The 25,991-nt window shown below is 48.7% G+C and overlaps 2 protein-coding genes across 13 annotated transcripts in view; one reads left to right on the forward strand and one right to left on the reverse strand.

The window, feature by feature from the left end:
- The first annotated feature begins 3,112 nt into the window (after positions 1 to 3,112).
- RHBDD3 (rhomboid domain containing 3) lies at positions 3,113 to 11,742 on the forward strand. Of its 5 annotated transcripts, none has more exons than XM_083717409.1 (6): positions 3,113 to 3,318; positions 4,906 to 5,066; positions 6,997 to 7,389; positions 7,541 to 7,715; positions 9,559 to 9,876; positions 10,583 to 11,742. In XM_083717409.1, exons 2-6 carry the CDS (start codon positions 4,910 to 4,912, stop codon positions 10,737 to 10,739), a joined length of 1,200 nt encoding a protein of 399 aa, XP_083573535.1. In that variant the 5' UTR covers positions 3,113 to 3,318; positions 4,906 to 4,909; the 3' UTR covers positions 10,740 to 11,742. The 5 variants fall into 5 exon arrangements, with proteins under 5 accessions (XP_083573535.1, XP_083573536.1, XP_083573534.1 ...); XM_083717410.1 differs by having other exon boundaries at positions 9,559 to 9,841; XM_083717408.1 differs by lacking the exon at positions 3,113 to 3,318 and adding an exon at positions 3,337 to 3,759 and having other exon boundaries at positions 9,559 to 9,841.
- A 697-nt stretch (positions 11,743 to 12,439) lies between these two features.
- EMID1 (EMI domain containing 1) overlaps positions 12,440 to 25,991 on the reverse strand; it is a 69,316-nt gene continuing 55,764 nt past the window's right edge. For 2 of the 8 annotated variants that reach the window (XM_083717399.1, XM_083717398.1), the window contains exons 15-16: positions 23,106 to 23,190; positions 12,440 to 13,705 (exon numbers count right to left, since the gene is read on the reverse strand). In XM_083717399.1, coding sequence (XP_083573525.1) covers positions 13,566 to 13,705; positions 23,106 to 23,190 — 225 coding nt within the window. In that variant the 3' untranslated portion in view covers positions 12,440 to 13,565. Of the gene's footprint in view, positions 13,706 to 15,175; positions 15,267 to 23,105; positions 23,191 to 25,991 lie in introns of all 8 variants that reach the window. The other 6 variants (XR_014559080.1, XR_014559081.1, XM_083717397.1 and 3 more) reach the window with 6 other exon arrangements.

The following is a 25,991-nucleotide window of genomic DNA, read 5'->3' on the forward strand; positions in this document are numbered from 1 at the left end:
GGCCGAGGGAGCCGGTGTACAGCTTCTGGGTCATGTGGCCAGCATGACTAAGCCGCTTCTGGCGAACCAGAGCAGCGCACGGAAAGGCCTTTTACCTTCCCTCCGAAGCGGTACCTATTTATCTACTTGCACTTTGACATGCTTTCGAACTGCTAGGTTGGCAGGAGCAGGGACCGAGTGACGGGAGCTCACCCCGTCATGGGGACTCAAACTGCTGACCTTCTGATCAGCAAGTCCTAGGCTCTGTGGTTTAACCCACAGCGCCACCCACGTCCCTTCTTGGGTGGGATAGGAATACAATAAATAATACAATTCCCAATGGCCCCTGCCTGCATAGCCGGTGGTCAAGGGTGATGAACTTGGGAGTACAACAACATCTGGAGGGCCACTGGTTTCCCCTCTGGATTACATCAGTAGTTCCCCACCTTTCCCTCCTATGGACCACTTGAAAATTGCTGGAGGTGTTGGCGGACCCCTAAGCAATTTCTTTTCCTGTTGTGAGCATTGCAATACACTGGAGCTTGATCCTGCAGTTTTAAATAACCTACTTTTCTGTGTATAAGACTAGGGTTTTTTACTTTAAAATGATGTGGAAAACTGTGGGTCGTCTTATACACGGTGCAATCTCCCCCCAATTTTCTTAAATTGGAGTCCCTAAAAATAGGGGACGACTTATACATGGGGGTGTCTTATACACAGAAATATACGGTATATTTTTACAAACATGCTGTGGGTGAAATTCACGGACCACAGTTTGGGAGCTCCCGGATTGCACCAGCCTGCCACTTTACTCTGAGTAAAGGTGGCCAGGATGCAGCAGCATTTTGTTACATTATCCAACACCTCTTTCAGTATCTACAAACCTTAAATATCTAGAAGATTTGGTGTCTGAATCTAGTTATTTGGTGTCTGAATCTAGTTATTTACCATAGCCTTTGGCCTCCATAGCAGTCTGTTCAAAGGACGGGGGTCCTAAATTGCTATCAGCTGCAGGAAGTAGCTCTCATTTGATAATGTCCATTTCAAAATAATGCACATCAATAATGTACATTTCAGAAAAATGTGTACGCATTTTTGATGCTCTTGTGGGGATGGCAAATCATAGCTTGTGGATGCAGTCTAGTAGGTAAGGCAATGGTGGAGAAACTCCGGTCGGCTCCTCCACAATCTCTGCAACTCAGCAAACACCCAGTGGGAATTTGAAATGGAGCCTGTGCCTGTCTGCCCACCATGTCGTGGCTGGGTCCCCAGCATGGTCCCATGGCAGCCATTTTGAATTGTGCCACATACCTCATGGCAGCCATTTTGCGGCTGTCTCAAAATTCCAGATGTGCCCACTGGCTCCCAAAGTTTTGGAAGCCTGTGCTATCTCTTCCACTGCACCTGAGTTCTGAGTCTCTAACCACCTGGAAACCTTGATGGCACCCAGTGGGTGTCACCCAGCCGCAGCACCCTCCCAATACCTAACAAAGCTGTCCTGTTCTTCCACCTCATGAGTTTCTTCTGTCCTGTTCCTCTCCTTATTTTCCTGACTTTTTAAAGCATTCCCCTCCTTGCACACCTCTTTCTATGTAGTTTCAGAACGATTAAAAATGGAACTGTTTTAAAAAATATTGTCATTTCCCAGGAACTCAGGCCCTACATACAGTCCTGTACAACAGTTTTTTCACAACGAAACATCCCCCACAACTTCCGTTGTGATGCTAGCATATTTCTTTATGACATTTTTTTTTAAAAAAAACCCAACAACACCAAAATAAAATATAGATGATTATGTGTTATGCTATCAACTATCCTATTGGGACTGGTCTTTCATTTTCTGGAATGTGTTTGGAAAGGGAACTCGGATTTGACAAAACAATAAAGACATCTAAAAACTTTTCCAATACAGTTGCAGATTTCTAGTGTGTGTGCAGAATGGAGTTGTTTTCACTGTCTTGCACCCCATGCTAGTTCTATTCAGAATAGACACACTAAAAATGGACCCAGGTTAGGCATGCCCATTAATTTCAGTGGGTCCACTCTGAGGTCTAGCATTAGGGCTGCTAAATAACTGTGGGGGTTTTCTAAAAAAAAGCCCAACAACTTTCGGGGTGTGTTGTTTTCTCTTAGGAGACAGGAGCTGTGTACATGCTACTTATACTAAAAGTATATGTCTTTCTCCAAAGAATCCTGGGAGCTGTAGTCTGTTAAGGGCATCCTGTCAATGCTCAGCACCCTTAATGAACTACAGTTCCCAGGATTCTTTGAGGGAGGAGCCACACGATTTAAACATATATTCTTCTTTGGCGATCACTCGGTAGCCGAGTAAGATTGTCTTCCATGAACACAGTCTTAACAGTGAGTCCATCTCACCATGACAAGGTGATGATCCTGCGAGCAAATTTAGAACGCATGGTGCCTAGGGCAGTCAGAGGACGCATACACGGAAATCAGTTTTGCACTGGCATCATGCTCCATTTTGGGAACAACAAAAAAGTCGCAACCCCACCATTATCTGCTGTTTGAGGCTTGTAATCCAAATGCAGCCTGGAGTCTGGAAAAGTGATTCAAGCGCGGGTTTTTTTTTGGGGGGGGGGGTTAAGCCCATTGCTGAGAAATTGAAGTAAGCAGGTGCTTAAGAACTGAGTGACTGCACTGTTTAGCTGCTTAATTCCTTAACCCATTTCCAGGGCAAAAAGGCCACAGAACGAAAGGTGCTTACTTCTAAGTAGACATAAGAATAGCCTGCTGCTGGACCAGGTCGGCCCACCCTGTCCAGCACCCTGTTCTCAGTAGTGAAAACCCGCAATCAAGAGTAAAGCCATTCTCCCCTGCTGCGGTTTGCAGCAACTGGCACTGCTGCCTCTGCCTGTGGAAACAAGAGAACATAGCCATTGTGGCTAGTTGTAAAATTGTCCTCTTTTAAAGCCAGTCACGTTGGCAGCTTCGCTGCTGAGTAAGCAGTGCCGAAAAGGAGAGGCTGAGTAAACCAACTCTGCACAGACCAGCAAAACGAACAGAGAACTGAAACTCATTCCTACCCCCCACCCTCAAACAAAAAAACACCACTAAGGACTTTGCAGAAGCAGATGGGATCTGAGTTCTAATCCTGCCCCACCCCCTGCCCCGGAGATTCTTAGTTTCTGGTTCCTCTTTAGCGACGCTCCCTTGCCTCGTTGCAAAAGCATGTGCAAGTCGTAGAGGATCAGCGCCGACCGGCCTCACAGATCCCAAACTGCCATGTCCAAAATGGCTGCGCGCTGGTCCTTTTCTCCCGGCTAACGAGCTGCCCATCCGGCCGGTGCAACCCCATGCACGCAGCCAACCTTGCGCCTGGTAAAAGAAAAAGGAATAGGGGGCGGGACGAGGGGGGAGTGTTCCCCAGTTTTCTCCAAGCAATGTTCTTGCCCAGTGGGAAAGAACTGCAAACAGCAGAGATTGAGGGTGAGAGGCTGCAAATCAAAAAGGAAGGAAGGAAAGATCTGGCTGCCTTCATCCCCGTCGTGATATGCTGGGCCGGTGGATCTTGTAAAAAATCTTGGATCAGCTCAGGCATGCAAGCTTTGCTCCCAGAAATTATCTCCTGCGCAATTCCTGCGCAGGGATCCTCTTTTGCATATGCCCCCCTTAAGTTATGTCATTTGTGTTCAAAACCAGTTGCAGCTTTTTCAAAATGCCATCCAGTTGCATCCTGCAGCAGTGAGTTCCATAAGTGACTTGTGCATCGTGCATGCTTTTTTGGGGCTCTTCTGAACCAGCTGGGTTTCATTCTAAAAGGTAAAGGGACCCCTGATCATTAGGTCCAGTCATGACCAACTCTGGGGTTTCAGCACTCATCTCGCTTTACTGACCGAGGGAGCTGGCGTACAGCTTCCGGGTCATGCGGTCAGCATGACTAAGCCGCTTCTGGCGAACCAGAGCAGCGCACGGAAATGCCGTTTACCTTCCCGCCGGAGCGGTACCTATTTATCTACTTGCACTTTGACGTGCTTTCGAACTGCTAGGTGGGCAGGAGCAGGGACAGAGCGACGGGAGCTCACCCCGTCGCGGGGATTAGAACCACCAATCTTCTGATCAGTAAGTCCTAGGCTTTGTGGTTTTACCCGCAGCGCCACCCGCGTCTCTGGGATTTCACTCTACATGGGAAGAAAAACTGTGTTCCAGCATTGATGAGGGACAAGCCTCTCACCTATAAGACCTTTAATCGCAGGATTGTGAGGCATCCAAGCCAATCGAATGCAGAGTTGGGCGTGCACTTTGACAACCCAGGGCCTTCCCGATCTTTTGGCAGCTCCCATCAATCAGTTGTGGTCCAGAAAATGTGAGGAGGCAGCCTTGGACTGAGCATAGGTCCATCTAGCTCAGTATTGTCTACACTGACTGGCAGCAGCGCTCCGGGGTTTCAGGCAGAGAATGCTGCGAGCCCGACCTGGAGTTGCTGCTGGGGGAATTGAAGCTGGGAACTTCTGCATGCAAAGCAGATGCTCAGCCGCTGAGCTTGGTTGGTGAGGGCTGACTCAGGATCAGGCCAGAGCAACTTGCCACAGCTCAGTTGCCCTGTGGTCAAATTCATAATTGGGGTAATTCTGACAGGTTAATCTGGGCAGTCAGCAGGAGCCATTAGTTAGGAGCTGCAAACCTGAACTTCCCCCCGTCGCCCCCTACATAATCCTGGGAACTGTAGTTGGTTAAGGGCGTTAGGAATTGTAGCTCCGTCCGGAGTAAACTCAGGATTCTTTGGGGTTGTGGGCCTGACTCGTAAAGTGCCGTAAATGTGGAAGCCCCACAAATCCCAGAGTCTTTACTAGGTGTACACTCCTCTGAATAACCAGTGATTAAAAGCTTTAGCAAATGGATGGCTTCTCGCCTTCTGGTTTTAATATAACCCTGACACTTTCTCCCTTGTTTTTTCCTTCCCCTTAGGGGCATGCTGATGAAGAGCCTTTGGACCAGGCCATGGGGGTTATGGCGCCCCCCAGTTGCATCCTTCACCCTCATGGTGCTTCTCTGTTTATTCTGGTTGACGGGCGTAGACGAAAGCTTGGCGTTATCGCCCACCCTCCTGCTCAGCAGCCCTTTCCAACGTAAGCTACCTGAGGCTCCTGCCCCCTGGCGTGTTGCGTGTTGCCTCCCTAACCGTTCTGGGCTCCTTGGGTCCAGCACACCACTCTCATCCCACCCCCTGGAATCCCATGTGGGTTTTTATTGATACAGTGGTACCTCAGGTTACAGACTCTGCTAACCCAGAAATAGTACCTTGGGTTAAGAACTTTGCTTCAGGATGAGAACAGAAATTGCGCGGCGGCCCCATTAAAGTTACGAACAGTTTCAGGTTAAGAACGGACCTCTGGAACGAATTAAGTTCCTAACCCGAGGTACCACTGTACAAACTGTTTTTATCCTGCCCTCTCGAAGCCAAAAAAGGCTCCCATGCTAACGGCAATGTTGTAGGTTCGATCCCCACATGGGACAGCTGCTTTGCAGGGGGTTGGGCTAGATGACACTTAGGATCCCTTCCAACAGGATTCCAGGGCAGCTGACAGCTGTCAACAACCAGTCAGTCCCTGCTCTCTGGGTTACGATTTTCAAGACTTGACAGAAAAGGGATTGTGTGGGGAGAGAGAGCATCCGTCCCTGTTTCTTGGTTACAGAATTCTTGGCCATTACGATGTAAACTTGCTTCTGCTAAAAAATGGATATTGATTCAGTGGGATGATAATAAAATGCCCCCCCCCCCGGCTCCCCTTGAACAATGGCTAGAAGACACAACTGCTCTTGCAACATACAAATGGATGGCTTTTAGATTTGTGTGTGGGCAAATATAATTATATTTGGAATGCCTTTATAAAAAATAATAATCACGAGGGCTAGTTAATAATTTTATACTTGTTAGAATGATTGTGCACGGCGGCCCATTGTGGGTGCTTCAACTGAGATTCCTGCATTTCAGGCAGTTGTGCTGGATGAACCTTGAAGGAAATGTTCTTTCACATGTGGTGGACTTGCAAAACGATAAAAGAGTATTGGGAAATAATCCATAATGAACTGGAAAAAAATGTTTAAAAATACTTTTCAAAAAAACAACAACCACAGAGTCCTTTTTGTTGGGGATAATTCAGACGGAAATTCCCAGCTATCAGAAAATGTTATTTATGTGTGCCACTACTGCGGCCCATGTTTTATTAGCCCCAAAATGGAAAACGAGCCAACTCCCAACTAAAGAAGAATGGCAACTTAAGCTGACAGAACATGTGCAGCTTGTGGTCTTACCATATATAATAAGAGAACAAGAAGAACGTACCTTTAGAGAAGATTGGAAAATATTTATTGAATACATGGGGGGAAATTGTGTACACTTGAAAACATTGGCAGCGTTAAGATAAATTCAACAGTGCAAGTAAGTTTTGATGGATGTCATAATGGAATACTGAATGGTTTAGTTTATGTAAAATATGCAGGGATTTAGGATATGATGCAAAATGAACCATGGAGAAACGAGAAGGGAAGTCATTGATATTTTAAGGCTGTTGTACCTCGGGTTACAAACACCTCAGGTTACAAACACTTTGGGTTACAGACTCCGCTAACCCGGAAGTAGTATCTCGGGTTAAGAACTTTACCTCAGGATGAGAACAGAAATCGCGCGGCGGCAGCGGGAGGCCCCATTAGCTAAAGTGGTACCTCAGGTTAAGAACGGTTTCAGGTTAAGAACAGACCTCGGGAACGAATTACCGTAAGTTCGTAACCAGACGTACCACTGTATTTTAAATTGTAAAACAGAAAAATTAATAAAAAAATAAAATATAAATAGATAGATGAACCTTGGGGTCCCTTCCAACTGTACAATTCTGTATCCATATATTGTATTTTACAACAGTTTCAAGCACTACGCCCCAACTTTTGACCTCCTTTTTACTTTTTTCCACTTTATTTCCCAACCAAAAATTTTCAATAGGATGAATAATGATGATGATGATGGCATGTTTTTAACCACCCCCTGCGTTTCCTCCGCAGTGTATCGCCTCATGACCTACTGCCTGTGCCTCACGGAGGCTCCCTTGTTCTTCCTCAACCTGCTCCTCTTTCCGCTGCTGAGTTGGCATCAAGAGCGACGCCAGGGCACTCTGCGCTACCTCCACTCTTCGGCACTTGGCGCTTTCGCCTCGGCCCTCCTCTACCTCCTCCTAGCTTGGCTGCAGGGTGCTCAGGCCGGCTCTGCTGTTGGGGGCTACACCCCCGTGCACCTGGCCTTGCTGGGGTGCCCCCAAGGGTGTCGGAAACAAGGGGGTCCCCGGAAGTGGGCTTCCCCTCCTCTGCTGGCTGCGCTGCTCCTGGGTCTGAGCTGGATTCTCTCCCCCAGCTCTCCTTTTCTCCTGCATCTGAGTGGGCTGCTCACGGGCCTGGCCTGTATCCTTTCCGAAAAGATGGGTTCGGGGGGGGGGGTGTTTAACTGCTGGTTTATGGTGCATCTTGTTGGTCTTTGTGAGAGCAGGAGGTTGGACCAGGTGGGTCCAGCAACCAGGGTCTGCTTAGGCTCTCATTTCCCTTGACGCCGCAGTCTGGGCCGGGGTCTTCTCCCCGCTGGAATTATCAGAGAGACGCCTGGAAAAGCTGCATGGCGGAATCATCTTTAAGACCCTCCTGGGGAGAGGCTCTTTCCTTCACTTTGTCCTGCCCCCGGCAGGACCTGCTGAAATCCTCCCCACTGCCGACCCAGCCGTCAGGAGGGACAGGTGAATTGGGAACCCAGGCTTTCTTTGTAGGGCTGGGCGGGCGAAGGGGTTGTCGTTTGGGACTAATAATAATAATAATAATAATAATAATAATAATAATAATTTTTATTTATACCCCGCCCTCCCCAGCCAAGGCTGGGCTCAAAGCGGCTTACAAGCAATAATAAAAACAAGTTGAATGATTACAACTTAAAAACAAGATTAAAATACAACATTAAAATATTGAAACAATAAAATATTAAAATGCAGCCTCATCACAGGAGGAGAAAGGAAAAAGAAAAAAGAAAGAGGGGAAGGGAATCAAATTGGCTCCAAGCCAAAGGCCAGGCAGAACAGCTCTGTCTTACAGGCCCTGCGGAAAGAAATCAGATCCCGCAGGGCCCTAGTCTCATGAGGCAGAGCATTCCACCAGGCCGGAGCCAGTGTTGAAAAGGCCCTGGCTCTGGTTGAGGTTAATCTAACTTCCTTAGGGCCTGGGACCACTAGGGTGTTGCTATTTATGGACCTTAAGGTTCTCCGTGGGGTATACCAGGAGAGGCGGTCCCGTAGGTACGAGGGTCCTAGGCTGTGAAGGGCTTTAAAGGTCAAAACCAGCACCTTAAATCTGACCCTGTACTCCACCGTGAGCCGGTGCAGCTTGATAAGCACTGGGTGAATATGCTCCCATGGCAGAGACCCCGTGAGGAAGACGAGCAGCAGATTGAAGGCAGGGGACATTCCCTGCCCTCTTTGGAGACGCCGGGGATCAAACCTGGGAAACTTCAGATTTCAGTCGTAGCTTGGATCCTGAACACCTCGCGATTCAAACGTTTTGGCTCCCGAATGCCGCAGTGTTCTGGTTTGCAAACGTTCTTTGGAACCCAAATGTCCGACGCAGCTTCTGATTGGCTGCAGGAGCTTCCAATCGGAAGCCGCACCTTGGTTTCTGAACGTTTTGGAAGTTGAATGGACTTCTGGAACGGACTCCGTTTGACTTCCAAGGTAGCACTGTATTGGGGAATGATTTGTAATGAAATGAAAAAAATGTTTAAAAGAACATCCCCCCTCTAAAGGCCCAGAGGCATTTCTTCTGGGTATGATACAGACAGAGGTAGCCAGGGGGCGAAGAAAGCTATTTATGTACGTAACGACTGCAGCTCGGATTTTGTTAGCTCAGAAATGGAAGGTGGGAGAGGCTCCAAAGAGGGAAGAATGGCGGCTGAAAAATGATGGAATACGCAGAGCTAGCAAGCCTAACCAGCAGGGCAGGAGAACAAGAAGAATGGGTATATAAAGAGGAATGGAGAACATTTGCAGAAAAACCATTGCAAGCAAATGAAAACGCTAGCAGGATTATTGTAAATTCAACGGTATAATTTGGATTAACATATAATGGAAAGGGGGAAACCAGACGGAGGAAATATAATACCGCCGTACCTTGACTCCTGAATGCCAAAAACCCGGGAGTGAGTGTTCTGGTTTGCGAATGTTCTTTGGAACTCAAACATCCGATGGGGCTTCCATGGCTTCCGTAGCTTCCTGCAGCCAATCAGAAGCCACACTTTGGTTTCCGAACATTTTGGAAGTCAGAACGGACTTCCAGAACGGATTCCGTTTGACTCCCGTGGTATGACTGTACTCAGTTAATTTTGGAAGTACAAGGAACCATGGAAGGAGAAGAAGGGAAGTCGTTGGCTGTATTGTTCTATTTTTAATTGTGGGGAAATGTATACCTGAAAATATAATAAGTAAATATTTGGGGGGTGGGGAATTGGGAACCTTCTGCAGGCAAGTGCTCCACCACTGAGCTTCAGTCTTCTTTGGCTCAAGGTCACAGCCTTGCCTATCTTTTTCTCTCTCCCAGGATTCCTCGTTCTCCGGAGTCGCCAACCCAAGCGTTTCCCCCAACAGATTTCCCTACGCAGCCTCTCTTTCTGGCTTCGCCACCTGCCTCTTACTGGAGTGGAGAAACTGCAGCGCTGGAGCAGCAATGCAGGCAGTCAGTTGCTGCTGGTTCCCTGCCTCCCTTCCCCATCCACCACGGGGCTTTAGGTGCTCCTTTCTCGGCCCTCCAAGGATCCCTGATGGATGAAGAGCTGCTCCAAGCTGGGATCCAGGCTTCTCTGCAGGATATGGCTGAGGAAGAGGTGAAACTTTCCAAATCTTCGGTTTCTTCTCTCCGGTAAGGGTTTCCCGGGGGAAAGCTAAAGCTTCCTTCCTGATGGGGTTTGGTGGGGCATCAGAGAAATGGATACAGTGGAATCGCATCTTGCGTGGGGCTTTGGTTCAAAGAGTTCTGCGTGTCTCTGATTGCAGGTCCCCAAACCCTTAGAGCCAACCCTGTGGCTAGCAGGGGTAGGGGGACATTTGGTAGCAGGTAACTCCAAGGGGACCAGACAAAAACAGAGCTTTGAAACACTCTGCCTTGTTTTGGAAGGCAAGGCCTGCTCAGCGCACCAACTCCGGGAGGCTATAGAGATGTTGACGCGAGACCTTCTGGGATCTTGGATGGCTCCATGAGATCTCACATGAGCATCCCAGAGCTGGCATGCTGAGCAGGCCTTGCCCCACAAGCAAAGCAGAGCTTTAAAGCTTTTTTCACCCTCAGGCAGACAACAGTACGTTTCCGAGCACAATTCAAAGTGTTGGCGCTGACCCTGTAAAGCCCTAAACGGTCTCGGCCCAGTATACCTGAAGGAGCGTCTCCACCCCCATCGTTCAGCTTGGACACAGAGGTCCAGCTGGCAGTTCCCTCCCTGCAAGAAGTGAAGTTACAGGGAACCAGGCAGAGGGCCTTCTCAGTAGTGGCACCCACCCTGTGGAACACCCTCCCATCAGATGTCAAGGAAATAAACAACTATCTGACTTTCCGCCCCCTGCCCTTTCAGGCTCCAGCAGCTCCAGAAAATGGGCTTCCCAACCGAGCGGGCAGTTGTGGCGCTGGCAGCCACAGGCCATGTGGAGGGTGCCGTCTCACTGCTGATCGGAGGCCACGTCGGAGACCAAGCCGTGGTGACGGCAGAGAGCCACTCTGCTCATCGTTAGTGGCCTCTTCCGGGCACCAGCCAGCGAGTGGACAGAGGTTGGCAAGCCAGCCCAAACAGTGGCAGCATCCTGGCAGAAAACCAGCCACAGCCGGTGGAGTTGAGCGGTGATTCACTGTGGACTCAACTGGGAAGGAAGGAAAGTGAGACCCACCATTGAAGCCAAGGCCATCCTGCTGCTATGGGGTGGCTGCCGTACAGCCCAGCCAGGCTGGTGCATCACAAGGGCAAGAGTGGGCGACAATGCACATACATCAAGGGCTGCAAGTCACTTGGGAAGTCCTCCAAAAGGAGACCCAGTGGCTTCTTCCATCCCATCCTGGGGATTCTTGGAATAACAAAACCAGAGGTTTCTCCTGATTGCAGTCGTTTTTCCACGCGTTCCATGGGTGTTTGTGGAAACCATCTCCCGAGACGCGTCAGGAGGTGGCGGGAACACGGGCAAAGGCCGCCCCCAACCCATCTGGGCTGCCACACATTAGGCGTTCGTGAGAAAGGGGCCTCTCTCCGTGCCTATGAGCTCTGCCACTCAACTGGGAGTTGTAGCAGGGATCTCAGTTCCGGGGTTCCGAGTTTGAACTAAAGCATCCAGAACTCAAATCTGGGCCTTTCCCATACAGCCACTTTGAAGGGGGGGCAGGGCATTCTCACCCCATGCAGAACAGACTCATGTCTACACTGTATGTTTAACGTACTCTTAAAACGTTCAAAGGAATAACAGATGACTACGAATTCTGCATTGCAAGGGGGTTGGGCTGGATGACCCATTTGGTCCCTTCCAATTCTGTGATTCTATTAACAGTTCCCAGGATTCATGTGTTGGGGGTGGGAGCCACAACTTCCCCCAAATAATCCTAGGAACTTGTCCGTCAAGGTGTTCCCAGTGCTTTTTTTCTGGGGGGACGCATACCCCTAAACATTTTGTGAATCTTTGTATTTTGTCCATTTACTGTATTTATTTTCCCCGATTTGAACTATAAAATGGTGAATTTCTTGAGTCAAAATGAGACTTCCCCTAAATGTGTGGTTTTTTTGGGGGGGGGGGAGCCCTGGGTGTTCCTAACAGCTTTCAGGGCTGTTCACAAGCTACAGGTGCCAGGATTTTCTGGGGAGGAGCCATAACTCTTAAAACAGTAGGAGAGGACTTCAAAAAGTCACCTTTGCCAAGCTGATGCCTGATGGACATTGTGATGGTTGTGAGGGGTTACTTGTGCGTAAATTGCCTTCAGTTTAGTTAGTTTGCTTGCCCAACCATGCTTAGGGTCAGAGCTCGCCCTCCGTGACCTGTTAGTCACTTGCAGAATCCGAGAGTGGGCGTCTCTTGAACCTCTTCCAGCATAAAAGCTGTTTGACCCAGAGTCTCCTCCTATGTTCCCTGCGCGGAACGCGTCTGCGCAAGTAAGGGGAAGGCAGGGGCATCCCAGCGCTCTCTCCACTGGTTTCGGGTGAAGGGTCTTGGAGCCCTGTCACCAATTCCTCCATCTCCCTCACTTCTCTATGGGTGTTACGCTGAAATCCTTCCCCCCTGCTAGTCCCCTCTCCGGCATCGCTCGGGAGCCCTGCCTCCATTTCTTGCTCTGATGGCAGTTCCCTGACAGACATTTAACAAAATTCAGCAAAGGATGCGTACAGAGAGCATCATCTTAGCTCAGGCTTTGAGGCAAGGCCCTCCATACTCCCTTCAATTCAGGCAGAGGCCCGTGTTCAGTGAAGCTTTATTGACCTGGTCCCTGTTATCAGCCAAAATCCCAGAGAGTACATACATTATATGGAGGCAGACACACATAGATAAACACACACACATACACATATCCTTCTCTCTCCCTGATCTGCTTTGCCCACAAGACTTTTCATTAAGAGTAGTCTGATCGTCTCCCAGGTGCTTGAGGTTTCATGGCAGCACCTCCCCATCTGTTCCAACATCCAACCTCGCTTTGAATCGCTTGCGTGCCGGATCTGATCCGGCTGCTAAAATTGTACCCAGGGATCCAATCAAAAAAGGACTTATGCATGCAAATCCTTTGTTGGGACAGCCACCGATGTAGTTCTTACAACGTCTGCACAGTTCAGCGCTGGCAACTTCTACTAGGGAAGGGAAAATGTTTGTCCTCTCTCCACAAACACACACTGCTGGGCATCCCGAACGAAAGAGAAGCCCTTTGACCTGACCCTACAAGGGTTCCCCATTCTTAGGAAGCGAGTGGGGAACTTTTGTTTTCCCGGCAAAGATATCATGACGTCTTCCACAACTGCAGTTGAAAACAGTAGTCCAGAAAAGCTCTGTTTCTCTCCTCGGTTATCCTTGCCCAGGCCAGGCTATGGGGGAGAAAGGGGCGATTCAGGGATCGGGAGAAATTTAGTAGAAAAACTAGTTAAATTTCCAGGTCAAAGTCCCAAGTGGCAGAAAAACAGCAAGTTACAGGAGAGGGTGCAGTTGTGCTGTGCAGGGGGGAAATATCTCCGTTAAATAGCACCAAGGGATAAACGGCTTTCCCTACGAGACAATCAGGCGGCCGCAAAGAATGCTTAGCGGCTTAATTGTGGCAACAGTTCGTGGGGTGAAGGCGTGGGATGCATTGCACCGTTACAGACACAGACACACACACAACGCTTTGCGCAAAATAAATACGGAAGCAGGCTGTCGGCAAGCAAGCGCCTTCCTCAACACATGCCTTTCCACTGCTTCTTCGTGGGGGCGGGGGCAGTCCAAAGTGGGAGGAAGAGGGCTGGGTCTTGGGGGGGCACCCCGAAAGAGGCCTCTCGTGCCCTCCCCAGAAAGGATGCTCTTCAACTGCACCTGCCAACAGGCAGGCCAACGGCCCCCTCCTCATTTCCTCTCCTCCTCGCTCCTCTGAGAGAGGTGGTGGGAGATCATCTTGTAAGCTGCCAGGCTTTCGTCGCGCTTCCCCCGGTCGTAGCCAGGCATGCTGGTGGAGGAAAGGCCCAGTCCGGATCCCGGTTCCGGTTCTGTCAACGGAGAGGAAGGACAAGCAAGAGTCAGAGCTGAGCTGCTTTTCGTCCGCTGCCGAATTTGGCAACCCAAGAACCTCGGTTGTCATTTTGTGATCTTTTTAAAAGTGAAAACAAGTTTCTGGTCCTCATGGTTCCAGAGGTGTGAAAAATGTCTAGGTGGCTCAAGCGGAAAACCCACAGCTGCCCAGATGTTGCTGGAGTCCCATGCATGGTCAGCAGTCAAGGAGGAAGGGAGTTATAGTGCAGCAACTTCTGGACAGCCTGCAGGTTCCCTATCCCTGCTCAAGAAGAACAAACAGGGTGTGGGTGCTCCTTAGGGATTCTGGGAGTCCCTCCCGCCATGCCTGTATTCAAAGTTGACTGCAAGATCCAGTGTCTTCCAAGAGCAAAAGGCTTGATTTCCTTAGTGTAAACTAAACTAGCTCCTGTTCCAAATGAATCTGAAGTGGGGAAACTGCAGAAGGAATCTCACCTTAGAATGAGCCTATCCCAGCCTTGGGTTCCCCAAACATCGTTGTGCTACAACTCCCAGCCACCTTTGATTCACGCTGGCTGGTGCTGGTGGGAGTTGTCACATCAGATGACACATGGGTGGGGGAAAGCTGCCTAACTGGGCATCTAGCGACATCGCCTGGCTGCAGCAGGCAGGTGGAACCCTCACCTGCAGGGGCAGTGTATCTGAATGATGGAACAAGAAACAGGGGAGAAGCTGCCCCCATCGTATGTCCTGCTTTGGAGCTCCTGCTAGAAACAGAATGCTGCAAAGTCAGTCTCTTAGCTGCGGTCAGCCAGCGGACTTCCCCACCCGAACCTCTGCACTGGTTCCCTGCTAACATCGTTCTTGGATTGGCTGGTGCATTCCCAGGTGGGTGAAGAGGCAGATCAGCGCTGAGCCGACCTCCTCCAGGCAGACTTAAGCTACAAGGTGCGAGCTGGCTTGAGAGGAGACTGCCACTGAGCATGCACAGACTTCCGTTGGAAAGGCAGGCCCGCCACATGCTGTTGGATACCCAGCAGTCTGACAAATCCAATACACCCCGAAGCTGGCGTTAACTTTTGGTGCAAGGCAAGCAATTTTTTTTTACTTCTGAGCTCATGCTTGGAGGGGTGGGAAGGAAGAGGAGCAGTCCCTCCCCACCCCAGCCATCACCAGATGTGTCCCCCTTAAGTCTCCCTCCACCCCACCCCACCCCGGTGGCTATGGGTCAGGAAATGCAAAATCCCACATAAAAGTAGCTCTGACTGCAGCAGGGCAATGGAGAGAGGGAATTAAAAACCTGGACATTGTGGACTAGTGGCATGCAGAATTTGGGGCGGGATGACGGGGAAGGAGAGAAAGCCCATGTCTGCAAGCAAAGTGGGGGGGGGGGTTCCTCCTGGCCATGGGCTCTCTGCATTGGTGAATGCAGCATGCTAGGGAAAAAGGGAGAGGGAGAGAGGGGGAGCCCCCCCCTCTGTTGTTACCTGGCCAGATGATAGCTTCCAGCAAGGTGACCCTCCTAGACAAGAGCTTCAGCTGGGCCTGCTGCTCTAGGAAGCTTCGTAAGCTAATGGCCTGATGGGAGATTGAGAAGAGCAGAGCGGAAATTCATTCACCCTCGTTATGGGGAAAGGGTGGAGAGGGAAAGGGATCTGAATCGGGAATCTTTGGAGGGGTGTGTGACTGCGGGCGGAGAATTTGGGCAGGGGGCTCAGAAGATATAAAGGTGATAATTCCCCCAGACCCGGAAAGACACGATACAGGGTTTTCCACTCTTTACTTATGGGGATCAGGGGTATGTAAAAGCCTGTGCCTTTTTAAAAAGGAGGGGTGGTTCTGTTTCTCAAAGTTTCACACAGAAAAGGAGCTGTGTGCTGGTAGCTAACGTCACTATCGAATTGTAGGGTCATCTAGCCCAATGCCCTGCAATGCAGGAAGGGTTTTTTTTTTGGAAGGAAATAAAATAAAATAACAAAATATAATAAATATGATATAATAAAGCTTCCCATTGGTAGACCTCTGTTCTCTGTAGTAGCTGGGGCAACCCAGTCAGATGGGTGGGGTACAAGTATTATTATTATTATTATTATTATTATTATTATTATTATTATTGGAACAGGCACCTCCAGAATCACTAAGGCATATACTGATTCACCCAATGGATCCAGAGGATGCCAATGGAAGGTTTCACCATCCATCACTCCCTAACAGCTCTCACTTTGCACGGAGAAAGCAGAAGTTCCTCCGCCCTCTCTGGTAAACGCTGGAATTCATGGATACCCAAAAACACAGATTGCTGGAATATTCAGGACAGAGAAAAGTTCTCATTCAGGCAGCACAGAGGTAAACTATGGCACTTACTCCCGCAGGAGGTTGTGACAACGCCAACTTGGATTGCATTAAAAGAGGATTAGGCACACTCAGAGGTTCAAGCAATTAGTATAGTGGTACCTCGGGTTACAGACACTTCAGCTTACATACGCTTCAGGTTACAGACTCTGCTAACCCAGAAATAGTACCTCAGGTTAAGAACTTTGCTTCAGGATGAGAACAGAAATCGTGCAGCAGTGGCATGGCGGCAGCAGGAGGCCCCATTAGCTAAAGTGGTACCTCAGGTTAAGAACAGTTTCAGGTTAAGAACGGACCTCCAGAACGAATTAAGTTCTTAACCCAAGGTACCACTGTAGTTACTGGCCGGAATGGCTTCCACTGTCAGAGGCAATAAATGTTTCTGAATCTCAGATGCTGGGAATCACAGTTGGGCAGAGTGCTCTTCCACCTATGTCCTGTTTGTGGGGCTTCCCATTGGAGCATCTTGTTGGCCACTGTGAGAGTGGGATGCTGGACTAGATGGGCTTCCCTTAGCCTGAGCCATCAGAACTGTTCTGATGGTCTCGCAAGGCTGGAGTCCACCCTCCAAGTGTCCCTATTTTCCAGGGACGTCCCTGATTTAGAGAAGCCATCCCAGTTGTCATAATGGTTGTCATATCCTTCCAGATATTGAACATTGTAAAATTAATGAATGCTAAAATGATGTTGGATTGAAATGAAACGGCTCTAGCAACAAGGTTAAAAGAATATGTAAAAATGGATTGATAATCAGACAAAAATATAAAGTTATAATATGTTAAGATATAGAATTAAGATAAAAACAAAGAGGGAAAGCATTTGCTGAATTAACCATGTGAACTGGAATACAAAAAAGGGAGGTGTGAGGAGGTCAGGGAAATAAGTAAATGAAATATAAGACATGAAAAGATTGATCTGTTTTTAATTGTTCTCTATTTTTCATCTATTTTTCATGTATTTTGTATTTTTCATTTGTATTTTTGTACCTTTTTATTTTTTCTCTTTTTTCTTTTATTCTGTAACTTTTTTCTGTCTATAAAACTTTAATAAATATCTTTTTAAAAAAAACAGATATTGAAGGTCTGTATTTTGTAGTGTACACCATTCCCTGATCCAGGAGAGACAGGCTGCCTCATAATAGAGTTCCAAATCTGGCAGGGAAAATCCAGTTCTTTCTTTGATATTGTCAGGGGCTCAGGAGCAGAGGCACAGGGAAGAGGGGAGATGGAGAGCGAAGGGGAGGAATCCGAGGAGAGCGTAGGAGGGGACAGTGGTCCGAGGGATTCCATGAGCCTCTCCAGTGAATCGGAAGATTCACAAAAGGGGGCGCCAGTGGCCAGGGGCAGGGGGTTCCCAAGGGGAACGCCCCAGGAGCAAGGGGGCAGCAGGGACTCCCAGAGCAGTAGTTGGAAATCAGGACCAGCTTCCCCACCAGAGCAGAGTGGGGGGGAAGAGTCCCAGGTATCGGGGCCAGTGCTTTCCCCACCAGGGAGAGGAGACGAGGCCGAGCTGACCACGCCTCCATCGGAGAGTCAGGCAACGGAGGGGAGGTCAGATCCGGCCAGTGTCACGGAAGAGGGAAGCAGTGATAGAAGCAGTGTAACGGTTAGGAGAAAGGTCACTGGGTTGGCGCGAGAAACAAGTTCAAATGTACAGGAGCGCGGGACAGGAGAGAATGAGGATTGGGAACCGGGTCCTAAAGCCCGCCGGAGGCAGGGGGAGGAGCTAAGCGACTCAGCGTCGGAGGAGTCCAGAAAGGGCAATGCCCCGGTGGGCAGGAGGACCCAGAGGAGGAGAGAACAGCGCAGAAGGTGGAGCAGGGCTAGGATCTTAAACTGGTGCGGAAGGGGAGGTGATTCAGACGGGACTTCGCCGATCTAAGGTCTAAGACGTAGGGCTGCACGCTCTGGCGTTGAAATGGAAACTAAACTTCAATAAAGACTTTTGTACATTACATCAACCTGGCGTTGGTCCTCTGTGAGCTGGGACCTAGAGGCAGCTCTGACAGATATCAATTAATAGTTTATGTTTAATCCTTGTACTGCTTTTCCTAAAGATGTCCCTATTTTCCTTGGAAAAAATGATGCAGAAATGACTCCCGAGTTGTCTGAAGGCAATCCTGGTATAGGGAAGGTTTTTTTAAAAAAAATGTTTAATTATATTTTAATATATGTTGGAAGCTGCCCAGAGTGGCTGGGGCAACCCAGTAAGATGTGTGGGGTATAAATAGTAAAATGATCATTATGGGATGGGACATCCCTATTTTCATTGGAGAAAGGTTGGAGGACATGGGAGTCTAAATCTACATGCTGCTCCCAACTTAAAGAGGTATCTCTTCTGAGAGGCAGAGCCTCCAAGTGTCCCTGTTTTCCAGGGACAGGCCCAGATTTACAGAAGCTGTCCTGGTTTCTGATTTGATCCCAGAATGTCCCTCTTTTCCTTAGAATGTCCCACGTTTCATTGGAGAAATGCTGGAGGGTATGGAGTTATGCGACCCCTGAGCTAAGGAGGTAACTATGCAACCTTTAGATGACATCCGAAGGCAGCCTTGTATAGGGAAGTTTTTTAATGTTTAATATTTTGTTATGTTTTTATATACGTTGGAAGCCACCCACAGTGGCTGGGGCAACCCAGTCAGATGGCTGGGGTATAATAATACAGTGGCACCTCGGGTTAAGTACTTAATTCGTTCCGGAGGTCCGTTCTTAACCTGAAACTGTTCTTAACCTGAAGCACCACTTTAGCTAATGGGGCCTCCTGCTGCCAGCGCCGCGCGATTTATTTTCTCACCCTGAAGCAAAGTTCTTAACCCGAGGTAATATTTCTGGGTTAGCGGAGTCTGTAACCTGAAGCGTATGTAACCTGAAGCATATGTAACCTGAGGTACCACTGTAATAGTAATAATAATAGTAGTAATAATAATAATAATGGAATAGGATGCCCCTATTTTCATTGGAAAAATGATAGAAGGGTATGGAGATCCCAGTCCAGGAAACAGCCCTGCTTTCCACCTTTCTGCATCCTCCTCACCTCTAGCACACACCTGGAAAGGTGGGGAAATGAATTAACGCAAGGAGGTTTGAGGTCTGGTAAAAGCCCTTTTTGTCGCAAACTAACCCTAATAAATTGATGGTTGAATTAAAATATCAGTTATACTGATCCAGGGTTGTTATTAGCATTTCAGTTGCAGTCTTATACACATTTGCCTGTGAGTAAACTCAGCTGAACTGGGTGGCAATTACTTATGAGTAAATGAGCCTAGCATTGCACAGAAAGTTGCAGTCTCCATTGAAAGGGAGCACAAGTGGCTGTTCTCTCCTGCTGCCGCCACCAGAGGGCACTGAGCTCCTACCTTATTGGAGGTGTAGCCACCAGAAGCCCACCACCTCTGTTTCCCCACACTGAGCATGCTCAGACTACTGCACATGCTCAGTAGTAGCAACTGAAGCCCTCTGCCCACACTTTGAAAATTTCGCAATTCAATACAAGACTACATCGGAGACCCGGGGGAATCAAACTGTTTTGACTGCTCTGTTTTATTATTGTGGTTTTTGCAAAGCAATTTTCCCCAATATAATGCAGCTTCGTTTTATATGCACTCTAATATATGTGTTTTTGAATGCATCACTCAGCAGCAGAACTGCACCGCAAAATTCAGAAGAGTGCAAATTTCACAGGACGGCTGTGTTTCAGTTCACACATTGATGTGGACACTGCAAATCAGGGAGGCTTGCTTTGAAATGCAGACTGAATCATATTTCTTCCCCCACCCCATCCCTGGCTGGGGCTGATGGGAGCTGTAGTCCAAAACATCTGGGGAGGGGACCAAGTCAGGGAAAGTAGACTTGGATCTCACAGCCTCGATTCTCAGTCAAACTACAAGAAGATGCTATTCTGCAGTAGGAAATTCAGGGAGGTGGGCATTTTTTGACAGAAAAAAACCCTGGAGGGAAAATCTGCCTTGTGTGTGTGTCTAATTCCACTAGATTCCACCCCATCAACAGTCCTTGGTTGTGAGCAATACGGTCGTTCTCTGTACAGTCATACCTCGGGTTGAAGTAGCTTCGGGATAAGTATTTTCAGGTTGCGCGCTGCGGTGACCCGGAAGTAACGGAGCACGTTACTTCCGGGTTTCGCTGCTCGCGCATGCGCAGACGGTCAAAATGACATCATGCGCATGTGCGGAAGCGGCAAATCGCGACCCACGGACGCGGGTTGCGTTTGCTTATGGATGTAAACGGGGCTCCGGAACGGATCCCGTTCGCATCCAGAGGTACGGCTGTAGTGTATTTCTGCTGCCAGGAAAAGGAGGGTGGTGCTTATGGGACTGTTTGCCTCAGGTGTTAACTTAGGGACTCTGCATATTCTCTTTTCTTTGGGTCGTTTCTGTGGCCTTGAGCAGAGGCTAGCTCCGAGTCTGGCCCAGACTGGCTTCATCTGCATCAAGACTGACACCCCACCCTAAAAACACCAGCCCCACCCTGGTCCTGATTCCCCACCTGCCTCGTTTGAGTGCTTTGATTGGAAAATCGCTTTTGGTTAGCAATATTCTTTGAATGGTTTTTTTACTGTATATCCCCCAATTTATGCTATGCTTTTGAGGGGAAAATATGTCCCACTCCAATGTGTTCCCCAAAGGCCTCCTCTCTCTCCCTTGAACCAAGTTCAACTGAGTAATAAGCGTAAGAAGAGCTGGTCTTCCTGAGATCTGCAGTCCATCTCTATCTTATCTGTCTGGTAACCATGCTCAGAAGCAGAAAAGTTCATCCCCGTACAAGGAAGGAGGGCAATTTGTCTAAGTTTTATCTGAGTACAGTGGTGCCCTGCAAGACGAATGCCTCGCAAGATGAAAAACCTGCTAGATGAAAGGGTTTTCAGTTTTTCGATGCGCTTCGCAAGACGAATTTCCCTATGGGCTTGCTTTGCAAGACGAAAACGTCTTGCAAGTCTTGCAATTTTTTTCACTCCCCCCCCTTTTTCTAAGCCGCTAAGCCGCTAATAGCCTTTTAGCCGCTAAGTCGCTAATAGCCGCTAAGCCGCTAATAGCGCTAATCCGCTAATAGGGTTGCTTCGCAAGACGAAAAAACCGCTAGACGAAGAGACTCACGGAACAGATTGTTTTCGTCTTGCGAGGCACCACTGTACATTTTTCTCTAAGGATCCCCTGTTTGGAGAGTTCCTTTTCTATTCCTCTCCCATGACCACTGATTGTATGAGCACAAATAAAACTAACACCGGACTGAGTAATCTTTCTCTGCATGTGTTTTGAAATCCATGACACTCTACAAGTTTTGTTGAGTTGTTTAGAGCCTCTCTATATAGCAAGTGACTAGTAAACAACGTTTCCGTGCGCTCTGGTTTCTGTCACGGTGTTCCGTTGCACCAGAAGCAGTTTAGTCCTGCTGGCCACATGACCTGGAAAGCTCTCTGTGGACAAACGCCGGCTCCCTCAGCCTAAAAGTGAGGTGAGCACCACAACCACATAGCCACCTTTGACTGGACTTAACCATCCAGGGGTCCTTTACCTTTTTTTTACCATAGTGACTAGTAAAAGTTCAACATATGACAAAAAGTAGTACAGTGGCACCTTGGTACTCAAACGCCTTGGTTCTCAAACGAAAACCTATAAGTATTTCAGTTTTCAAATGCTTTTCAGAAGTTGAACGTCCGATGCACCTGCACCAATCAGAAGCCGCACCTTGGTTTTCGAACCAAGCGGACTTCCGGAATGGATTAAGTTTGACGCTTTTGTTTTTGCTATTTATTTTGCACTTTTGTTTTTGAGGCTTTTTCGGTTAATTTGTTTTTGTGACTGTGTGGAACCCAGTTCAGCTACTGATTGATTGATTGATTGATTGATTGTGTGACTGCGCAAATGGATAAAAGCCCCCCCCCAATCCAAACAATGACTACCATCAGTGCAGGTAAGGAAAAAAAAGTTTTAAAATTTTTATCATCTGCAATACTTATTTATTTTATAGTACATTGATTATTGCTTTCATTTAATGGATCAATAGTCTCGTTGGTGAGTAAAATTCATGTTAAATTGCTGGGGGGGGGTTGTATTTTTTAAATTGCTGTTTTAGGGGTTGTTTTTAAAAGTCTGGAACAGATTAATCCGTTTTGCATTACTTTCTATGAGAAAGCTGCCTTGGTTTTGGAACGCTTTGGTTTTGGAATGGATTAAGTTTGAGAAGCAAGGTACTACTGTAATGTTTTGAAGAACAGTTGGTTTAGAAGTCCGTAACTCAACGGCGCAGAATACAGTTTCTATATGTGCTGTAGAGGCAAGTGAGGGGGAGATGAGGTTTGTCCACCTGGGAAGGTATCCCATTTAGGAGAAGGATAACTCTGATCCTAAACCTCCGCTGCCTTGGGGGACATCTTTGGGAGAAGAAAAGGCTATGGAGTAAACCCTACACAGAACCAGAATGGAGTCCCTAAGACGGTTGGAGGGTGCCTTGCATGTCTTTTCCTGGCAACTGCTGCAGCCAAGCTGATGCCAAACCTATTGCTCTGTTTTCCTTTGGACCACATCAGCGAGGCCAAGAGGGGGGTCTTGTCATTTACGCAGCCTAGGACCTCCATACGCACTGCCCAGGCTTGCGCCCCGGGGAGGTCACTTAGGTGCTGCTAACCCAGAAGTTCAGGTTCACCTCTGAAGGTGCACTCCATTGTCTCTTGAGACAGACAGATGCCAACAAAAGCAACAAAAAATGGGGTTTTTTGGGGGGGAATCTCCTTCTGGCAGCAGACCCTGTGCAACCACTTCCTGATGTCACCATTGCCATTGACATAGAGACTGTGCCATGGCTGAGCCTCCCTCAATGCATTGTGCCAGGCCTGCTCCCCATAGGACCCAGAGAGTTAGTCCAGTAGCCAGCCAAGGGCGCAATTGAACCCCTGGATTTTGCAAAAGGTTGCAAGAACAGGGCAAACCGCCCTAAGCAGATCACCATACAGACCTGGGCGGGGCCTCCCCCATGGTGGCCCCCTTTTTCCTGACCCCTCCTGGCCTGGGGGGGCCGCGGGGGGAATTTTGTCCTCCTGTCTGTCTCTACTCACCATGCAGCCCAATCATTGTTTCCAAGATTAAAACCCTCTCAGCTAAAATCTTCAAAGCCTCTCGCAGCTGGTGCAAACCCTCCCCCTGCGGACGAAAGAGAGACAGAGACACGGCCGTGAAGGGGGCGCACGTGCAGGGGTGTGTGTGTGTGTGTGTGTGCATGCGCATAAATACGTGCAAAAAGGAGAGGGGGGTGAGCTGGGGCTTGGCATGCCTAACCCTCCCTCCCGTCCGCATTTATTTCAGCCATCAGAAATGACAACCACACACCCACCCACCCACCCAAGGGGCACAAATGCAAACAGAGCATCTATCAAGTATCTATCATGCATGTGCAGTCCTTTAAGGAGTTTGAGCAAACAGTATCATTCAGCTGGCGCAGTTCGCAGGGAGAGAAAGATATGATCAGAGGGAAAGTGTGTTTCGTCCTGAAACTGGGACAGCTTCACCTCGTACCCTGGACCAGCTGCCTAATTGCTGCTTTTGCCTGTAATCCTGCCCACCCCAAGCATTCCCCCCCCAAAGGTAATGTGGTTCTCAGGCTGGAGAAAGGTTTCTCACCCCTGCATTACACTATCAGAAATCTTCCTGAGCCAGGGCTGTGTTGGCACCCAATATTCTTGAAAGACCTACATTGGCTCCCAATACGTTTCCAAGCACAATTCAAAGTGTTGGTGCTGACCTTTAAAGTCCTAAACAGCCTCAGTCCTGTATACCTGAAGGAGCGTCTCCACCCCCATCGTTCTGCCCGGACACTGAGGTCCAGCACTGACGTTCTGGCAGTTCCCTCGCTGCAAGAAGCCAAGTTACAGGGAACCAGGCAGAGGGCCTTCTCGGTAGTGGTGCCCTCCCTGTGGAATGCCCTCCCACCAGATGTCAAAGATAACAACACCTACCAGACTTTTAGAAGACATCTGAAGGCAGCCCTGTTTAGGGAAGCTTTTAATGTTTGATGTATTACAGTATTTTAATATTTTTTTGGAAGCCGCCCAGATTGGCTGGGGGGACCCAACCAGATGGGCGGGGTATAAATAATAAATTATTATTATTATTATTATTATTATTATTCCCTTCCCTCACTCCAGGTGCCTGCCCTCTGACCGCTAAGCTAGCCAGAGGATGCTGTCTTGGCACCAGTGGCACTTGGGTGCCACCTTCGCCATCGTTGCAGACTGGCAAATGCCTTGGGGAGACGTAACCCCCGGGAAGCAGCGCTGGTGGACTCCCAAGCAGATCCAGAAGTTCCAGCAAGCGGAGGGGCTAACCCGCTTACAAGCAGTGCTGCGCAGTGGTTAGTGTCGGACTAGGACCTGAGAGAGATCAAATCTGTGAAGCTCACCTCGGGCCAGTCCCTCCTTCTCAGCCTAACCTACCTCGCAGGGTTGTTGTTGAACGAGGAGGGGGAGGACCGTGTAGCTGCTTGGAGGAGAAAGGTAGGCTTTAAATGCAAAATAGATAAAGCCACAGGAGACCTTCTGTGCTGCTTTTGCAAATGTAGAAAGCTGGGTTATAGAGAAGCAGGCTGCTGGGTCCAACCAGAAGCTCCCGCAGGAAGGAGGCCAAACCAAAGCAAAGAAAATGAACGGAAGAAGCACAATGGCACAGAGACCCAGATACGGCCGCCTGGGCTTGGTGTTGAGAAGATACGAGCTTTCCCTCCTTGCTCAGGAAGTCAGGTGTGTGGTCACAAAGACAGTAGAAGCACATGCATGGGTGGTTAGTAGCAGGGGGCGGTCCCAAATACAGCGACCTCGAGGGTGGCATGGAGGTGGAGAGAGAGACAGATGCAGTAACCAGATTCCCAGAGCTGTATCCCTGAGGCCACATTCCCACCATCCCTTTTACAGTGCTTTGATGCCACTCGGAACAGTCAGGGCTTCCCCCAAAGGATTCTGGGAGCTGTAGTTTGTTACAGCGGCTAAGCAGTGTTAGGGGAGACCCCCTATTCCCGCTCAGTCCCCAGAGTTCTCTGGGAAAGAGCAATGACTGTTAAACCACTCTGAGGACTGCAGCTCTAGGAAGGGGAGAGGGGTCTCAGCATCCTTAACTAACTACAGCTCCCAGAATCCTTTGGGGGAAGCCACGACTGTGTGAACGGGAATGACACTGATTTAAATGTATGGGGCCGAATGTGGCCAAACACACAAAGCGAGGGGAGAACAGTCCCTCTCACTTCCACCAGGAAGGAGGGGAAACTATCCCAGGGAGAGCAAGGAAAGCAATGTCCCAAGTTGGGGCGAGCGAGACAGCTGAACCTAAAAGCAGGAACATCTTTCCAGTTACAAGCAAAGGCATGGTGGAAGCTGCTTGCCAGCGAGTCAGAACATCCGTCCATCTCACTCAACACTGTCTGCAGAGGGGGTTCTCAAAGCGGTCAATACCCCCTCCTTGAAGGTTGGTGGGCCTGTGCCAGGGCTGAAAAGACCAAGGCACAGAAAAGGCACTTGTGGCCTATACAGTCATACCTTGGAAGTCAAATATAATCTGTTCCGGAAGTCGTTCGACTTCCAAAACGTTCGGAAACCAAATTGCAGCTTCTGATTGGCTGCAGGAAGCTCCTGCAGCCAATCAGAAGCCATGGAAGACCCATCAGACGTTCTGCTTCCAAAAATAGTTTGCAGACTAGAACAATCACTTCCGGGGTTGTGGCGTTCAGAATCCAAAACGTTCAAGAATTAAGTTGTTTGAAAACCAAGGTAGGACTGTAGTGGGAATTAGGAGTCTCAGAAATCAAGGGCACGAGCATGTACAGAGTGCCAATGAGGAATCTTTGCATCTAATAAGATGATTCTGCAATGCAACAATACTCCGTATCCTTTTGTTTATGATTCCTAGCAATGGGGATTAATAAATGTTTGTTACAGATCGATTTTTCTTGACTTTAT

The sequence above is a fragment of the Podarcis gaigeae genome (genome assembly GCF_964106915.1).
Source record: "Podarcis gaigeae genome assembly, chromosome: 16".
NCBI lineage: Eukaryota > Metazoa > Chordata > Lepidosauria > Squamata > Lacertidae > Podarcis > Podarcis gaigeae.

Coding starts and splice junctions, on each gene's coding strand:
- RHBDD3 (XM_083717406.1), top strand. CDS start 4,396: ATGCTGCGAGCCCGACCTGGAGTTGCTGCTGGGGGAATTGAAGCTGGG. Junction 4,488..4,905: donor TCAGCCGCTGAGCTTGGTTG/GTGAGGGCTGAC, acceptor CCTTCCCCTTAG/GGGCATGCTGATGAAGAGCC. Junction 7,716..9,558: donor CCAGCCGTCAGGAGGGACAG/GTGAATTGGGAA, acceptor TCTCTCTCCCAG/GATTCCTCGTTCTCCGGAGT.